Source organism: Brachycentrus maculatus, unplaced genomic scaffold (assembly GCF_059751285.1).
Source record: "Brachycentrus maculatus isolate JH-2025_06_01 unplaced genomic scaffold, ASM5975128v1 h1tg000225l, whole genome shotgun sequence".
Taxonomy (NCBI): Eukaryota; Metazoa; Arthropoda; class Insecta; order Trichoptera; family Brachycentridae; genus Brachycentrus; species Brachycentrus maculatus.
This window is the reverse complement of record NW_028280976.1, coordinates 191715-209356: the sequence shown is the minus strand read 5'-3', so window position 1 is coordinate 209356 and position 17642 is coordinate 191715. Positions and strand designations below refer to the sequence as shown.

At 37.0% G+C, this 17642-nt stretch overlaps 2 protein-coding genes across 4 annotated transcripts in view; one reads left to right on the top strand and one right to left on the bottom strand.

Moving 5' to 3' along the window:
* The window catches only part of LOC148306821 (uncharacterized), a 28634-nt gene extending 18003 nt beyond the window's left edge, over positions 1 to 10631 (bottom strand). The window contains exons 1-7 of one of the 2 annotated variants that reach the window (XM_088264356.1): positions 10579 to 10631; positions 8998 to 9088; positions 7860 to 7991; positions 5322 to 5377; positions 4388 to 4471; positions 2935 to 3055; positions 790 to 841 (exon numbers count right to left, since the gene is read on the bottom strand). In XM_088264356.1, the coding sequence (XP_088120482.1) occupies positions 790 to 841; positions 2935 to 3055; positions 4388 to 4471; positions 5322 to 5377; positions 7860 to 7991; positions 8998 to 9079 (527 nt within the window). In that variant the 5' untranslated portion in view covers positions 9080 to 9088; positions 10579 to 10631. Of the gene's footprint in view, positions 1 to 789; positions 842 to 2934; positions 3056 to 4387; positions 4472 to 5321; positions 5378 to 7859; positions 7992 to 8997; positions 9089 to 10136; positions 10359 to 10578 lie in introns of those variants that run through there. The other variant, XM_088264353.1, reaches the window with a different exon arrangement.
* A 2814-nt stretch (positions 10632 to 13445) lies between these two features.
* Positions 13446 to 17642, top strand: part of Ranbp16 (Ran-binding protein 16) — a 43292-nt gene continuing 39095 nt past the window's right edge. For both annotated transcript variants that reach the window (XM_088264331.1, XM_088264330.1), the window contains exons 1-2: positions 13446 to 13498; positions 16413 to 16508. In XM_088264331.1, the coding sequence (XP_088120457.1) occupies positions 13484 to 13498; positions 16413 to 16508 (111 nt within the window). In that variant the 5' untranslated portion in view covers positions 13446 to 13483. The remainder of the gene's footprint in view (positions 13499 to 16412; positions 16509 to 17642) is intronic.

The window sequence follows — 17642 nt, the reverse complement described above, 5'->3', positions numbered from 1 at the left end:
AGGCGGAGAGGATAGAACGCCACACCACTCAGTCTTTGCAAACATTCTTCCCCTATCAACATCCATGCATTTCCTCATACATTCCCGCTGATTATTCCGACCTTTGACCCGACCAAGTGTCGACGTTCAAGCACTCAAACTACTGGATCATGCCAAGTTCTCCCCGGTCTTCCTCTGGCCCTATTTCCAACTATTTACCATTATTTTTTCACTTAACTAACTAACTAACCATTACGCTGCTTCTCCGCAGGGGTAGGCAGAGAGAATAGAGCGCCACACCACTCTGTCCTTGCAAACATTCTTCGCCTCTTCCACGTTCATGCATCTCCTCATACATACCCGCCGATTGTTACGACTCCTAACCTGACCACTTTCAAGTATTTGGCATGCCATGTTTTTCTCGGTCTTCCTCTGCTTCTTTTCCCGCTAACATTCGCCTCATAAATTTGTTTTACCGTTCTTTCCTCGCTCATTCGTTCCACATGTCCAAACCATCTCAACACACCTTTCTTAATTTTATCGATAATGCTTATCTCAGCTTTGCATTCCTTCCTTATTTCACTATTCGCACATCTATCATACATCGTTTTGTCGCACATTCTTCTGAGAGATGGCATTTCGACTGCATTCAGTCTACTTTCATCCTTCTTTTGCCAACTCCATGTTTCACTTCCATACATTAGAGTTGGAACCGGGACTCCGTTGTGCACTGCCAGTTTAGCTTCCGCTGATAGGTATATGTTTAAGGTGATTTTTTCACTTAATAAACAAAAAAATAGGTATAATTACTGAGTTTCTTCTGTCGGCAGCATATACTCCAAGTTATGAAATTCTTCGGAATCTGTGACCAAAATATAATATAATTATTTTTTGTATTATTTTTAACAACATTTTGAGTGTGTCCAAATACTTGTTCACAAAATCTGGATTATCTCCAATTACAGGAGTTATTTTCATATTATTTTTGACATCTCATCAAAGATGAAGAAGAATATGGAAGTCTGGGCATTTACGGGGCTGACGACCGTCATAGGCTGGTTTGAGTGATCACTTTACACACGTGTAACATTCACCAATTCTACCCATTATTGACAACCACACTACTCAAATTCTTAGAAGTTCTGTATATATGAACCAATTTAGAAACCTTGTTCTTGAATCACTAGAACTTTACTAGAGACATCTATTGGTGAGATGTAAAGAAGCTTTTTACTAAGCGGAAACTCTTATATTAGTATGTGGGGTCCGAATCCTGGATTATAATCACACACATGAGAAACGCCAGAAAATACCATTTTCATTTTTATTATTTAAGCTTATAATTAACACCAATAGATGTCTCTAGTGAAGTTCTAGTCTAATCTCATCTTTGATGAGATGTCAAAAATAATATTATTTTTAATATTATTATTATTTTACATAATTTTTTGACATCTCATCAAAGATGAAGAAGAATATGGAAGTCTGGGCATTTACGCGGCTGACAACCGTCACAGGCTGGTTTGAGTGATCACTTTACACACACTAATGGCCAGACTTCCATATTCTTAGATGAGATGTCAAAAAATAATATGAAAATAACTCCTGTAATTGGAGATAATCCAGATTTTGTGAACAAGTATTTGGACACACTCAAAATGTTGTCAAAATTTAATATACGCTATGAGAAACATGTCCGCCTCCGTAGTGTAACGGTCAGCACGCTCTGCTACCGTTCTGTAGGTCCCGGTTTCGATTCCCAAGGGGGGTAAAATAAATACAAGTGAATTTTTCACTGCTATATTTATTTAATATTACCCTGGACTGGTACCTGAAGCGGAGGGCTGATCGCCTTTCCTTCATGCATAAACGATCAAGATAACACTGCGTTTATATGATGCAGTGCCCTATGCACCATTGGGGTGCGGATAAGGGTTTATCATTATTATTATTATGAGAAAAATTATAACAATAGATTAAAAGTAATTATAAGAAAAATATATGTACTGGTGGCACAAAATAAATCACCCTATCGCAAGATGTTATTTTTTTTTTCTTTTTTAGAAATTGAACAGAACATTAACATAAATACATTGAAAATAACGAATAGCAAATAAAACAGGTAATTATAACACTCCAATTACAAAATTTCACGAATCGCTCACTCCTTTCAAGAACGTCATAAATCAAAACACTCGATTTTTCAGGAGAACGTTTTTAAAGTTTAAAAATATACTACAATGAATTAAAAATAAATATAAAGCCACTTATCGAACTTTTTACTGTGCAACAGATCTTTTTAGGTAAAACCTGAAGGTTTATTCTCCATTTGAAAAATATTAAGTATATTTGAAAAAATAATTAAACAATACGTTTTCTTCAAAATGCAAAATCAACACTTTCTGCCCTGTAGCGGGTAAATATTAAGTTAAAAATATTCCGCTTTTGCTGGGATACAGTACATTTTCTGGGCATTCCAAAAACATGCACAACTGAATATTGACGATTTTTGATTTATGACGTTCTTGAAAGGAGTGAGCGATATATCAAAAATCGTCAATTTGGAATTGTGCATGTTTTCAGAATGCCCAGAAAATGTACTATATCCCAGCAAAAGGGGCATATTTTTAACTTAATATTTACCCGCTACAGGGCAGAAAGTGTTGTTTTTGCATTTTGAAGAAAACGTATTGTTTAATTATATTTTTAAATATCCTAAATATTTTTCAAATGGAGAAAAATCATTCAGGTTTAACCTGAAAAGATCTGTTGCACAGTAAAAAGTTCAATAAGTGGCTTGATATTTATTTTTAATACATTGTTATATTTTTAAACTTTAAAAACATTATCCTGAAAAATCATGTTTTTTTGATACATGACATTGTTGAAAGGAGTGAGCGATGTGTTTCCTCAGTCTGCAGTGTCCTTTGGAGTTTATGAACGGCACCGATTTACCGATGATGGGGTCCAGTTCACGCAGCCCGTCTCCGTCGAGGAGGAACCTCCGGGAGCCCTCCTGCAGCAGCACTCTACCGCAGCCCTGCAGCATCCGGCACTGCTCCTCACTCAACACCACCTGGAATCAAAGACATTCACATTCGAATTAAAAGGACGTTCTTCAGTCCATTTGATCTTCACGGTAGTTTGATGTTACTGGACATATCGCTTACTCCTTTCAACAACGTCATATATAAAAAAACTAGATTTTTCAGGAGATGGTTTTTTAAGTTCAAAAATATAATAAAATGTATTAAAAATAAATATCAAGCCCCTTATTGAACTTTTTACTGTGCAACAGATCTTTATAGGTAAAACCTTAATGTTTTTTCTCCATTTGAAAAATATTTAGTACATTTAAAAAAAATAATTAAACAATACCTTTTCATCGAAATGCAAAAACAACACTTTCTGCCCTGTAGCGGGTATATAATAAGTTAAAAATATGCCCCTTTTGCTGGGACATAGTTCATTTTCTGGGCATTCGGAAAACATGCACAATTGAAAACTGACGATTTTTGATATACATATGACGATGCTGAAAGGAGTGAGCGATATTGTCAACATATTTTTCTTTTTTTTAAATTCTTTTGCATTTCGCAATATTGTATTATGACAACATTGATGCCAAGAAGTGGGGAATGATGTCAGCCTATGGATGCCCGCCGTGTTGACTGGAGCACGTGTACTCGAAACGACCGTTCGCAACCCGCACATCTTCCCCGGATCGAGACCAATGTAGATCATACATTAACCGGATCCACGCGGCTCGCATAACCGTATGTGTTTCAACAAAACATGCCCCATACGCGGCTGACATAACCGTATGTGTTTTTACTTTGCTCCAAGTTTCCAACCTCAGTTCAACTTGGAGGGATTTTTTCATGGTGTGGAACTTAGGATAAAATAATACGTCAATCCTTGGCCTTATGACATCTGTTGAAATATCTGACTAATAATTTGTAACATCGCAAGGATAAATGAAAGAACAGATCCCTGATTTTTCTTGCGGTCGGTAATTAGTCCGCGCCATAATCATGCCCTATATCTGTCTCACTCTCGACGCTACGCATCGCCAGTGGGTAAGAGTGACACACGATGCGTGCTTTGATTTGTATGTGTTACGGTCTAATTTGTTTATATTACGATATATTTCAAGAATAATGTGACACACGTGTATTATAGAGTATCAAAAAGGCACAATGAAGCCCACTGAACGTTTTTGTTCAGGGAAATAAATCTTAACTAAATACATGATAAAAGTAATCATTTAAAAAACGGCGAAATACCGCCGCGTACGGGCGTCTCTCAGGTACAAAGTTGACGCGGTTAAAAGGTTAATATTCAAACGTGCATACGTCGCGCTTGTATTGTGAATAAATCTTGTGTTACAAATCATCAAGTCTAATACCTGTGTCACTTCACCGAGTTCATCGTCTTCCGTTACTTGGAAAATTTCCGTATCTCCTTCCAGATTTTGGCGTCCATCTTGAATCTGCGAAAAAAAACATGCGTAAGACTCCATCGCGATAGAAGTGAAACATCTTGGACGCCCTTGAGGTAATATTTTACGAAAATGCCGCAGTAAAAATAATCCAAAATTATTATACTATTACATATTACTTTTACAGGTAGGTTTATAGTACTATTATTACTATTACAGGTAGGTGAATAAAAAGCTTCTTTTCATCTCACCAATAGATGTCTCTAGTGAAATTCTAGTGACTCAAGAACGAAGTTTCGAAACTGGTTCATATATATAGAACTTCCAAGAATTTGAGTGGTGTAATTGTTAATAATGTAAATTGTCCGCCTCCGTAGTGTAATGGTCAGCACGCTCGGCTACCGTTCTGGAGGACCCGGGTTCGATTCCCAAGGGAGGTAAAATAAATATAAGTGATTTTTTTCACTGTAATATTTATTCAAAATTATCATGGACTGGTACGTGAAGCGGAGGGCTGATCACCTTTCCTTCATGTGTAAACGATCAAGATAACACTGCGTTTATATGACGCAGTGCCCTATGCACCATTGGGGTGCGGATAAGGGTTTTATTATTATTATTATTATTTAAGCTTATAATTAACACCAATAGATGTCTCTAGTGAAGTTCTAGTGATTCAAGAACAAGGTTTCTAAATTGGTTCATATATACAGAACTTCCAAGAATTTGAGTAGTGTGGTTGTTAATAATGGGTAGAATTGGTGCATGTTACACATGTGTAAAATGATCACTTAAACCAGCCTATGACGGTCGTCAACCCCGTTAACTCCCAGACTTCCATATTCTTCTTCACCTTTGATGAGATGTCAAAAAAAGGAAAAAGAGTGATTAATACACTTACGTTTTGGTGTTGGTCTTCACCATATCCTGTCTGTTGAATTACAATGTGTCCTTTATCTGAAAATTTATTTATTAATTTATTTTTTGTATGTATGGTGTAATACTGCACATTTAATTCAATTAAATTTTATTTAAAAAAAATTAGTACATACATAACAAACAATATTCAAGGCGTATACATTAAAAGCAAGCAAGAAGACTCAAAGGTGTAGAAGAATCCCTTATGGGAATACCTTCTCAGGCACATGGAACAGGTATTGTTCAGCATATCTTCCTACAGGCATAACCATCGGCAGGTTGCTCCTGTATATAGGAATGGGAAACTATCTATGCCCACGCTGTCCTTAGCTAACTATCGGGAACATACAGACCGATGCTCCGGATAGTTTCAGGATTATCCATCATACCGCGCAACAATGGATAGAAATGCCTCATCAAATACACATTCCTTCTAGTCTCTAGACTGTTGTAGCGGAGCATACCCTGGAGGAACTGGGTCGGGTAGAGCCGAGGATAATACCCGCACTCTCTCATGTAGACATACTTCTTTTGGACTTTCTCTACCATAAGAGAGTCCTTAAGCTCGTGTGGCCCCCAAATCATGGAGCCACTCTCGAGTCTTCTTCGCACCAAGGAATTATAAAGAGTTTATAAAATAAAACAACTTTGTTTTAACCACTTTTTATTGGTGCACTTTTTCCAACCGGTTTCGACAAGAACCTTGTCATCCTCAGGGTTTATGTACTAATTATAAAACATTGAAATACTCATAGTTAGGTTATAGTTAATTTCCTTCCCTTAACACGTTGTCGGCGGGACACGGCATTTGCCGTTTTTCGCGGACTGTCGGTCAACTGCGGGACACGGCAAATGCCGTTTTTGTCGACTGTTGGTTATCGGCGGGAAATGGCAATATACATGTTTGTTATCAGCGTGAAATAAAACGCGTTGAAGGGTAATCTGCTACCTGGGTGCTAGGCGACAGTCTGTTGACGTTATTTGAGATGCCTTGTCCGGATTGGCTAGTGTGCCGCTTGTAAAGGCATCCCCAGAAATCTAGAGTTTTTATGCGATCTCAATCTCCAGTTTAGTTTGAGTCATTTCACGTATTGGACTATTTTTCATACCGCTCGCACTGTTATGTTTACTGTTTGGTATTTTATTATTTGAATATATTAGCATTGTATAGGGAATGATACCTCGGAGGGGAAGACTACTTTTTAGAGTTTACAATGCTTCTAAAATTGTGAAATACGGAATACTTATTGAAAATTATAATTATAATTTATTTTTGAAGATCAAATGTTATTTATGATTTCTTTGAAAATTTCAATCGAAAATATTTGGTTTAGAAATTGTATCAATTTTAAGAAAGCGATACATTTTTGCGCTAATCGCGAAAAACACCCGCTATAGGCTAGAGTCTATTGTTCGAAGCGCCTGACTACAATGTGTGATACCAAAAACTTCCACGCACTCCGGACACCATATGAAAATGTGATTTAAAAAACGGGAAAAAAACTCCTAAATGTTGCTTTTATTGAGCATTGCGAGGCAAATACGTCCACTTCTCAGGGTTTAGTACATAAACCCTGAGGATGACAAGGTTCTTGTCGAAACCAGTTGGAAAAAGTGTACCAATAAAAAGTAGTAATTATTTTTTATTTTTTAACATCTCATCAAAGATGAAGAAGAATATAGAAGTCTGGGCATTTACGGGGCTGACGACCGTCATAGGTTTTGCCGCATTGCATATCGACTGCATTTTCACGAATATATTGAAAATATATTTTTTTGACATCTCATCAAAGATGAAGAAGAATATGGAAGTCTGGGCATTTACGGGGCTGACGACCGTCATCGGCTGATTTAAGTGATCACTTTACACACGTGTAACATTCACCAATTCTACCCATTATTGACAACCACACTACTCAAATTCTTGGAAGTTCTACATATATGAACCAATTTAGAAACCTTGTTCTTGAATCACTAGAACTTCACTAGAGACATCTATTGGTGAGATGTAAAGAAGCTTTTTACTAAGCAGAAACTCTTATATTATGTATGTGAGATCCGAATCCTGGATTATAATCACACACATGAGAAACGCCAGAAAATACCATTTTCATTTTTATTATCAAAAATAATATGAAAATAACTCCTGTAATTGGAGATAATCCAGATTTTGTGAACACAAATTTTCTTGAATCACTAGAACTTCACTAGAGACATCTATTGGTGAGATGTAAAGAAGCTTTTTACTAAGCAGAAACTCTTGTATTTGGACACACTCAAAATGTTGTAAAAAAAGTAGTAAAATAAGTTTATAAAATGCGCCACAGAGTATCTGCGAAAACCATTCAAGAAATTATAAAGAGTTCTCAGCACAACATAACCGATACACTTCCAAGTTCCTTAAGGGTTCCTTTCTCAATATACAGGGTGATACAAAATTATATAGTTGAAGAACATCTATGTGTGCTGAGCAACGTATTTTGCTTTTAAAGCAATTAATAATTTAAAATTTCATAATAACCTTCAATTTGTGATACGTTTTCAGCGCCAACCAAATAGTGTGCCAACCTTATACCATCCTCCTGGATGAATAGGCCTTCGTTTGAAACCGTCATGGTGGAGGGCATCACATACTGGACTTTGTTCTCTCCATCTATAAAAAAAATATATAAATAAAGCGCAGAGCGTCAGAAAGATAGGCTGGTTTAAGTGATCACTTTAACGTGTAACATTCACCAATTCTACCCGTTATTGACAACCACACTACTCAAATTCTTGGAAGTTCTACATATATGAACTAATTTTGAAACATTGTTCTTGAATCACTAGAACTTCACTAGAGACATCTATTGGTGAGATGAGAAGAAGCTTTTTATTTAGCAGTAACTCTTTCATTAGTATGAGAGGCCCGAATCCTGAATTATAATCACACACATGAGAAACACCAAAAAATATCATTTTCATTTTTATTATTTAAGCTTATAATTTGACCAGATAATTTATTCACAACATTTTGAGTGTGTCCAAATACTTGTTCACAAAATCTAATTATCTATTATTATTATTACTAACCAGCCTATGACGGTCGTCAGCCCCGTAAATGCCCAGACTTCCATATTCTTCTTCATCTTTGATGAGATGTCAAAAAATAATATGAAAATAACTCCTGTAATTGGAGATAATCCAGATTTTGTGAACAAGTATTTGGGCACATTCAAAATTTTGTTTTCTGTTTTATGTGTTTTTTTTTGCTGTTGCTGAAATATACGATCATGACGTATGGAATCCAAAGTAGAGCGGACACCGCTGCCACAAAAAACGCGCTTAGAGTGTCAGAAATGCAGACTCTGAGAAGCATAACAGGCAAGAGTCTTCGAGATAGAATCAGAAATGCCAGGATCAGGGAAATATGCGAGATGGAAGATGTCGTTAGGTGGGAAAGCAACGAAGGATACAATGGTATGCGCGTGTGAGGAGAATGGAACCACCCAGACTCCCCCACATCGCACTGTACGGCCAGCCCCATGGTAGGCAACCAAAGAGATGGGTCGATAGCTGGGAATCCACATCGCAGGAGGCTAATCCCTCTAAATAACAGGCCACAAGGCCTACACCAAGATGAAGAAGAAGAAGAAGAATGATAATAGAAGTGTTCTCACCTAGAATAAGGGCGTTTTCGTTTATATAAATCACTTGACCCGTCTCCACCGTCAGCTGTTCTTCTACTGAAACTTCTGCCATTCTGTGGTACTGTAATTGAAACAAAAAGACAAACTTATAAAATAATATTTTGACATCTCAATGCACAGATAAAGAAGAATATCTTTAATAAATAATGATAAATTTGGATCATCGAATTTGGATTTAGGCACGATCAGGTATGCCAAATACTTGAAAGTGGTCAGGTTAGGAGTCGTAACAATCGGCGGGTGTGTATGAGCAGATCCATGAACGTGGAAGAGGCGAAGAATGTTTGCAAGGACAGAGTGGTGTGGCGCTCTATTCTCTCTGCCTACCCCTGCGAGGAAGCGGCGTGATGGTTAGTTAGTTTTTTTTTTAAATATTCATAAGTAATCTAATTTAAGTCCTCTATTGCATGTGTGTACATTTAATAATAAAACCCTTATCCGCACCCCAATGGTGCATAGGGCACTGTGTCTTATAAACGCATGATCGATTACACATGAAGGAAAGGTGATCAGCCCTCCGCTTCAGGCACCAGTCCAGGGTAATATTGAATAAATATTACAGTGAAAAAATTACTTATATTTATTTTTACCCCCTTCGGGAATCGAACCCGGGACCTCCAGAACGGTAGCCGAGAGTGCTGACCATTACACTACGGAGGCGGACAAATACATTTAAATTACAGTGTGTACATTTAGACCATTATTTTTATTTGATAAGGAATATTTTTAAGTGGACTCGAAGTTAAATTTAGTTGTTTATTTATTATGTGTGAGTCTTTATTGATTGCTTTACATATTTCTAGTTTTTCTAGATTTTCTAAGCAAAGACCAGTTTTATTTACATGTAAAATTTCTATACCCGCTAATTTATTAAAATTATGGTCTTCAGATAGTCAAAAGTCTGCGTAATCGGGGGGTATGTATGACTAGATGTATGGATGTGAAGGAGGAGAAAGAGTGTATGTCAGGACAGAAGAGTTTGGCGTTCTATCCTTTCTGCCTACCCCTGCGGGAAACGGCGTGATGATAGTAGTAGTAGCAAATACCAAAAATTATTATTTTTAAGGCACCTTAGATAATAATAATAATTTTATTATAATTTTAATGACCTGATGATGGAATGATTTTCCGAAAGTCACAAATAAGTGTTTTAAAAAAGTGATATTACACAAAGTAAATAATGGATGGTAAGGAGAGTGTTTTATTACCATACCACAAAGTTATAAATGCTTTTAAAATACAAAATATAATTAAATATTATCTAAATATCAATTTAAACATAATTTTATTTGAGTTTAATTTGAATAAACGAATACGTAATCATTTGTTTAAATATTCCAATCATTTTATTATCCTAAATAATTTTGACAGCCAAATGCGATAAAAGAAGCTAACGACATCTAGTACACAATTTTACAAGGTAAATTTATCATAAATAACGCAATCGTTCATAAATACACAAGTTTTTGTGTTAATTGTCATCAATTTTCAAATGTATATAATTTGAATTTGGTTTATTGATATGTCGGTAAAGTTAAATAATTCTCTTACCAGTAGGGCACGACGATTTTATCATCGGAGCTGAATAGTCGCCATTTTGGACTGTCGGTAAGGCAGGAAGTTATCGACGCCCCGTTTCTATGCACTCTCGGGAGATCCGGATATTTTTCCGGCCGAGTCATTTGATTCAGTTTGTAGTTTCGAAGCGGTTCTGTAATATGATATTTTTGTGCCTATTGAAAAGATTATAATAATATTATTCTCTGTAAGTATTTAAGTAGGTACCTAAATAAGCATTTGCCCAAGTAACTTCATTGCTTACTTACAATCATTGAGCTGTTTAAATTCACGCTTTTAGCGAGATACCGAGGGTTTTTGTCTAGTGTTTTCACTCATGAATTACACGAAACTATAGTAACTTTAAACAAAAAAAGAAATCAAACCACAAGTAGGCATAGGCTATAAAATTAATAAAGTTGAAGCATAAGTAGGGCCATGATAAGAGGTGATGTATAAGTCATATCTAGATTTTAGTAAAGTAATTTTAAAAAAAGGTGTGTTATTCATATTTTTGACCTGTAGATGACCCATGATCCACCACGATATGGGGTAAAGATGGCAGCGTTCGCAAAATTTTAATGAGAATTTGAGGGAATTTGTAATACCACAAATTTGTCTCTTTTGGTAGCGTTTGCTAGGGTCACTAATGAAAAAACACTTTCAGTTTTACTGCGGTTTCTCGAATTTTCAACAAAAAAAAGAAAAAAATAACTAAAACCATAGGTCCATCGTATGGTAAGTGCATCGATAAATCAATATAAATAATATCAAAGCTAACAGTTGACAGTTCAAGCGACAAACACAAACCTCAATAAGCAAATTCTACTGCGAACGTACGTTAATGTATGACTGGAAGTTTTAATAATTAAGTTTTTACAAGTAAAATAAATTGGTTTGTTTGGATTGAGTCAAGCATTCACATTCATCCCGGTTAGGGTATCAGCTCGCCTAGCTTGCCCATAAAATCTCCCAATGAAGTCTCGCCATAATATATATTTTTTGAAACTATAATTGATTTAAATGGTTTCACAGATAAATGGAAACGTCGATAAACCTCGTCATTTTAATGACGAATTTCATGACGAGAGTAGAGAAGCCATTCAAATTCAAACTTACTGAATTACCTATAAAGATTGGACTCGATTCGTTGCGACTCCGTTCAATAAACTAGATCATTAGATAACAAGCAGCTCTTCTGTACCCTGTTCGATGTTCGATCTCTTCTGTCGCGTTTTTGTTGTTAAATTTTTGCGTCAGTAAAATATTTTAAAAAGTCCAAATATCGAAGGCAGCTTAGTTGAAGGATTTGTGCTATAGATTTCGCGTTATTTGTGGAGTTTAATAAACAAAAAACATTCTGTGCAATAAACGTATAAAGCCGGTAAAAACAATCTCGTGATTTGGCTTTGCGGATGGCCAAAGAAGTTTTTTCATCACAAAAAAATTGTGTTTGATTTGTGAAGTTATTTTATTATTGGTGATGTGATTCGGCGGTTAATTAACCAATTTCTCTGTTTTTCTCGACGATTTCATTTGCAATCGTATTTTTGTATGAAAAAGTGTTTATTTTAATTTGCCGGAAATGTAATAAGAGCAGTGCTTCCTATATCCAATACGGGTCGTGCCGCTGTTTTCATCTCAGTAACAGCTGTTTTTGGTAACTGTTTTTTTTTTTAATTTTAAGTGCGTCGAAATTTTTAAATATCAGTTTTTTCATAGTAATGAATACAAAGGTTTTAGAAGCAAATGTGTAGTAATCCAGAAAAATCGAAAAAAAGCTCGGTCAGATCAATCAGGAACTAAAATCTGGTTGTGTCAAAAAACTTCGTAATCGAATAATAATATTAATAAATACATATGAATAATTTATGTAGCGCCATTTCCGTGAAATACTACCCTAAGAGCGCTTGTGCACTACATGGAATTTTACCGTCCGGCAGTCCGGTTTTGAAAAATAAAAGCGACTACGACAGTTTAGCGTGATCGAATTTACGCGCACCGTGATCGCGCACCGATCCGAAGAAAGAAAAACAAACGCAAGCCAATCATCCGTTTATCATGCTAACTGAAGTGCCGGACGGTAAAATTCCGCGTAGTGCACAAACGCCCGAAGGGCATGTATTACTAGATCTATGGATGTTAATTAAGCTAGGAATGTATGTCAGGATAGACGGGTGTGGCGTTCGATCCTCTCTGCCTATCCCCGCTGAGAAACTGCGTGATGTTGTGGTAGTAGCCAAACTATCAGTGCCAACTCTGATGTAAGTGAAAAATGATTGCCAAAACAACGATGGAAAGAGTCACGTGTGGAACATCGATACATCAATTAAAAATATTAAAAAGGAATGTAATACTGAGTTGGAGGTAATTGAAAAGATTCACAAAGGATGTTTGTGGTAATTTGGACGCGTGGAGCGAATAGATGACGAGAGAATGACCATGAAAGTGTATTTGGTAAACGTGAATGGAAGAACGGAACGAGAACGAAAACAAAAAGACTTGATAATCAACGGGACGCTAAACTCAAGTATAGTATGGGTGTAAATGTGGACAGACGTATGTGGCATTCCATTCTCTCTGTCTACTTTGTGGAAGTACCAGTAGTATAATATCATATGAAGTTACTTATAAAAGTTTTTAATAGGTGGAAAAACAAGTGTACAGTGAAAAATTACGAGAATTAAATGATAGATAAATATGGACGAGTAAAAAAATGTAAACAGAAGTTTAGTGACCAAAATAGCACGGATTCGGGTAGGTACCTACCCGGGTGCCTACGCAGTTGCCGGTCCCCTTCGCAGCACGTCACCCTGTTCCGCAGTGATCGAGAAGGCGCTGGCCGCGCACGCTAGCGCTCTGTGGTGCTATTTGTCACAAATGCCAAGAAACAACAGAAATGGCAGAAGAACAGGTGAGTTTCAAAATAAACCTATTTGGACGCGGCTTCCGCTCGCGAACTCTGCCGCCCGGTGGCCTCGGGCCGTTCGGCGGCGTTTAAACGCCATTTTCTCATTTTTCCCGGGTCGCCTGCCATTTATTTTGCGCGTCTTCGGCCGTGACATGCCGCCCGCTGGTCCGCCCGACCCTACGACGAAATAGCGCTGTTTATCGAAAATGTGACGATCCTCTTGCCCTTTGACGTTGCCTGCGCGTCGATCAATATAGCACCAACCTTATTGAATCGCGTTTAACTCATTAAATTGGGTATTTTAAGCGATACGAAGGAAAACCGGAGATGCCGATCTTGAAAGTCCCGAATCGTAGCATCGAATATGCAATACAATACAGACGTAATTTCAACAAAACATTTTTCGTTGCTCGAAGAAAAAAACACCCAACAAAAGTATTCATTGTAACTGCAGACAGTTGGTAGAATTCCATTTTAAATTGTTGGGTAATATATCCAAAATTAAACAAGGTTATTGGATTGAAATCTACTTTTGTTTACATATATATATATATATATATATATATATATATATATATATATATATATACATGTGACGCGTTTCGCCCTATCGAAACATCATCAAACACATCAGTGTTTCATAATGTGTTAATAAGAGGAAATGCGTCACATATCGCTCACTCCTTTCAAGAATGTCAAATCAAAAATTGTCAATTTTCAGTTATGCATGTTTTCGGAATGCCCCGAAAATGTACTATATCCCAGCAAAGGAGGCATATTTTTAACTTAATATTTACCCGCTACAGGGCAGAAAGTGTTTTTTTTTTTATTTTGAAGAAAAGGTATTGTTTAATTATTTTTTTAAATATACTAAATATTTTTCAAATGGAGAAAAAATCTTCAGGTTTTACTTAAAAAGATCTGTTGCAAAGTAAAAAGATCAGTAAGTGGCTTGATATGTATTTTTAATACATTGTATTATATTTTTAAATTTTAAAAACGTTCCCCTGAAAAATCAAGTTTTTTGATTTATGACGTTCTTGAATGGAGTGGGCGATATTACCATATATGTATATATATATATATATATATATATATATATATATATATATATATATATATATATATATATATATATATATATATACGCAAATAAAAGTAGAATTCAATCCAATAACCTTGTGTTATTTCAGATATATTACCGAACACCCAACAACCCAACAAAAGATTTAAAAATTACGCTACAATATTTATTTCTTGTTCTTCTGTGTATGCGTATCAAACGCATGTAAATCGATTTTAAACGCCTAATAAATGAGGTTATATCTGCGAAATTTAATCATTGAAATTTTACGAAGAATAAAAAAAAAACATTATTATTCTTCTTCTTCTTCTTCTTCTTTTAGGACTAGGTCCTGTCATTCTCGGGTCGCTCCTGGGAGGTGGAAGACCAGCTATCCTTCCATCGTTTAGGTGGTCTTCCTGGGGGTCTGATCCCGCCTATGCTGCTGTCCGCTGCCACCCTCACCACTCGATCCGAACTCGCTCTTCTCACATGATCTCTCCAGAAACGTCTTCTTTCTCTTCCCCATCGCACAACATCTTCAACATCTCAGATTTTTCTTATATCTGAGTTTCTTACTCTGTCGCGAAGTGTTAGGCCTGCAATGGGTCGTAGAGTCTTCATTTCCGATGTCCTAAGAAGGCTTTTTGTTCTCGCATTTAAAACATTATTAATAAAATAAAACAACTTTGTTTTAACCACTTTTTATTGGTACACTTTATCCAACCGGTTTCGACAAGTACCTTGTCATCATCAGGGTTTATGTACTAATTCTAAAACATTGAAATACTCATTGTTAGGTTATAGATAATTACCCTTCCCTTACGATACCAAAAACTTCCACGCACTCCGTAAACCGTATCTCAGCACAAAGTATCTGCGAAAAGCATTCAAGAAAAAACATTATTACTGACTCTGTCTTCTTCTTCCTGTCTCCATCCCAACTAATTGTCCTTGCAGACTGTCGGGGCCAGCTCTCCTCGTCCTCAGGCTGTAGGTCCTTCTTTCATGGACAACGTCACCATATGCCATCCCTTGGGATCATGTTATCTTTCTGCAGCATCCATGAATTCTTTGGTCTTCCTCTAGATGCCTTTTCAAGGACAATCCATGGCGTTTGCGTATTTTTGACCATTTGTCACATTGAAAATCATTTCAATGTGAATCAATTTCTAGTGCGTTTGGTTTATACACCTCTCAGATCATGATCTATCACTTCCTTCTTCCCAAGAAAGGACACTTTCCATTCCTCGCCGTAACACATCATCCTTCAGTAATTCCTTCTCTGTCCAAGCGGCCAGACTATGGAATGAATTACCTCTCCGCGTAAACAAATGCTAACTGACTAACCATCGCGCCGCTTCCCCGCAGGGAGAATAGAAGGCCACACCACTCTGTCTTTGCGAACATTCTTTGCCTCTTCCACGTTCATGCATCTCCTCATACATACCCGCCGATTGTTACGACTCCTGACCTGACCACTTTCAAGTATTTGGCATACCTTATTGTGTCAAGTTTTTCTCGGTCTTCCTCTGCTCCTTTTTCCAATTACATTTGCCTCATAAATTTGTTTTAACCGTTCTTTCCTCACTCATTCGTTCCACACGTCCAAACCATCTCGACACACATTTCTTAATTTTATCGATGATGCTTGTCTCAGCTTTGCATTCCTTCCTTATTTCACTCTTCGAACATCTATCATACATCGTTTTGTCGCACATTCTTCTGAGAGATCGCATTTCTACTGCATTTAATCTACTTTCATCCTTCTTTTGCCAACTCCATGTTTGGCTTCCGCTGATCAATTAATGAAATTGTAAATATCCCCTTTATCCAATATTGTTGTTCTTCCAGGAGGTGCGGCAGCTGGAGCTGCTCTGTAAACAGTTGTACGAAGCGCAGGATGCCAATCTGCGGCAGGAAGCCGAGAAGGCCTTAGTCTCCTTCCAGGTAAATTAGATACTGCCATTTATTACATCTTGCTGATTGTGGTCCACTCGCTCCTTGTGAGTGTACACTCTCCATTCCTCCACTTACTTCAGCCTTCTTCTTGTATCCAGTATTGAACACAAAATACCCAACCCTCTTCTAGTGGAACGGAAGGCCTGTTGAGGACAGTCAGCAGTCTCTGTGAGGGGCTTCTCCTGAGGAGTGCAACGTGGTTTCCTCCCAGCAATGAGCAAATGCTGACAAGTTCCCGATTGGCCCACACTAGATTATCCCTCCTGTTCCCGACACAGATTCAAATGAAACATTTTTCTTATGTTAGAAGAAACAAAAATCCACTTTATGGTCTTCTAAACCTTGTACATAATAATTCATATTTTACTTAGTAAATACCACTATCCGTGTCCACTATAGTCCGCCTTCGTAAGTGTAATGGTCAGCACGCACGGCTACCGTTCTGGAGGTCCCGGGTTCGATTCCCAAGGGGGGGTAAAATAAATATAAGTGATTTTTTCACTGTAATATTTATTCAATACTACCCTGGACTGGTGGTACCTGAAGCGGAGGGCTGATCACCTTTCCTTCATGTGTAAACGATCAAGATAACACTGCGTTTATATGACGCAGTGCCCTATGCACCATTGGGGTGCGGATGAGGGTTTTATTATTATTATTAAATACCACTATTCCTTAAAATCTACCGTGACACGTGTTTCGATGCATTCCGCATCATTTTCAAACACCGTAATACGGTGTTTGAAAATGATGCGGAATGTATTGAAACAGGTGTCACGTTAGATTTTAAGGAGTAGTGGTGTTTACTAAGTAAAATATTAATTAAAAATGCATAGATTTTACCACAAAGTGACTGCCGAATCAATTAATGAAATTCTTGTACATATTATTTATTGATTTGGCATTAACTTTGTGGAATGACATGATTATTTTACTAAAATTAAACACTTGAATATACTACTACTACTACTACCATCACGCCGTTTCCCTGCAGGGGTAGGCAGAGAGGATGGAACGCCACACTCTTCTGTCCTGACATACACTCCTAGCCTCCTTCACATCCATACATCTAGTCATACATGCCCTCCGATTACGCAGACTTTTGACACCGCCAGATTTTAG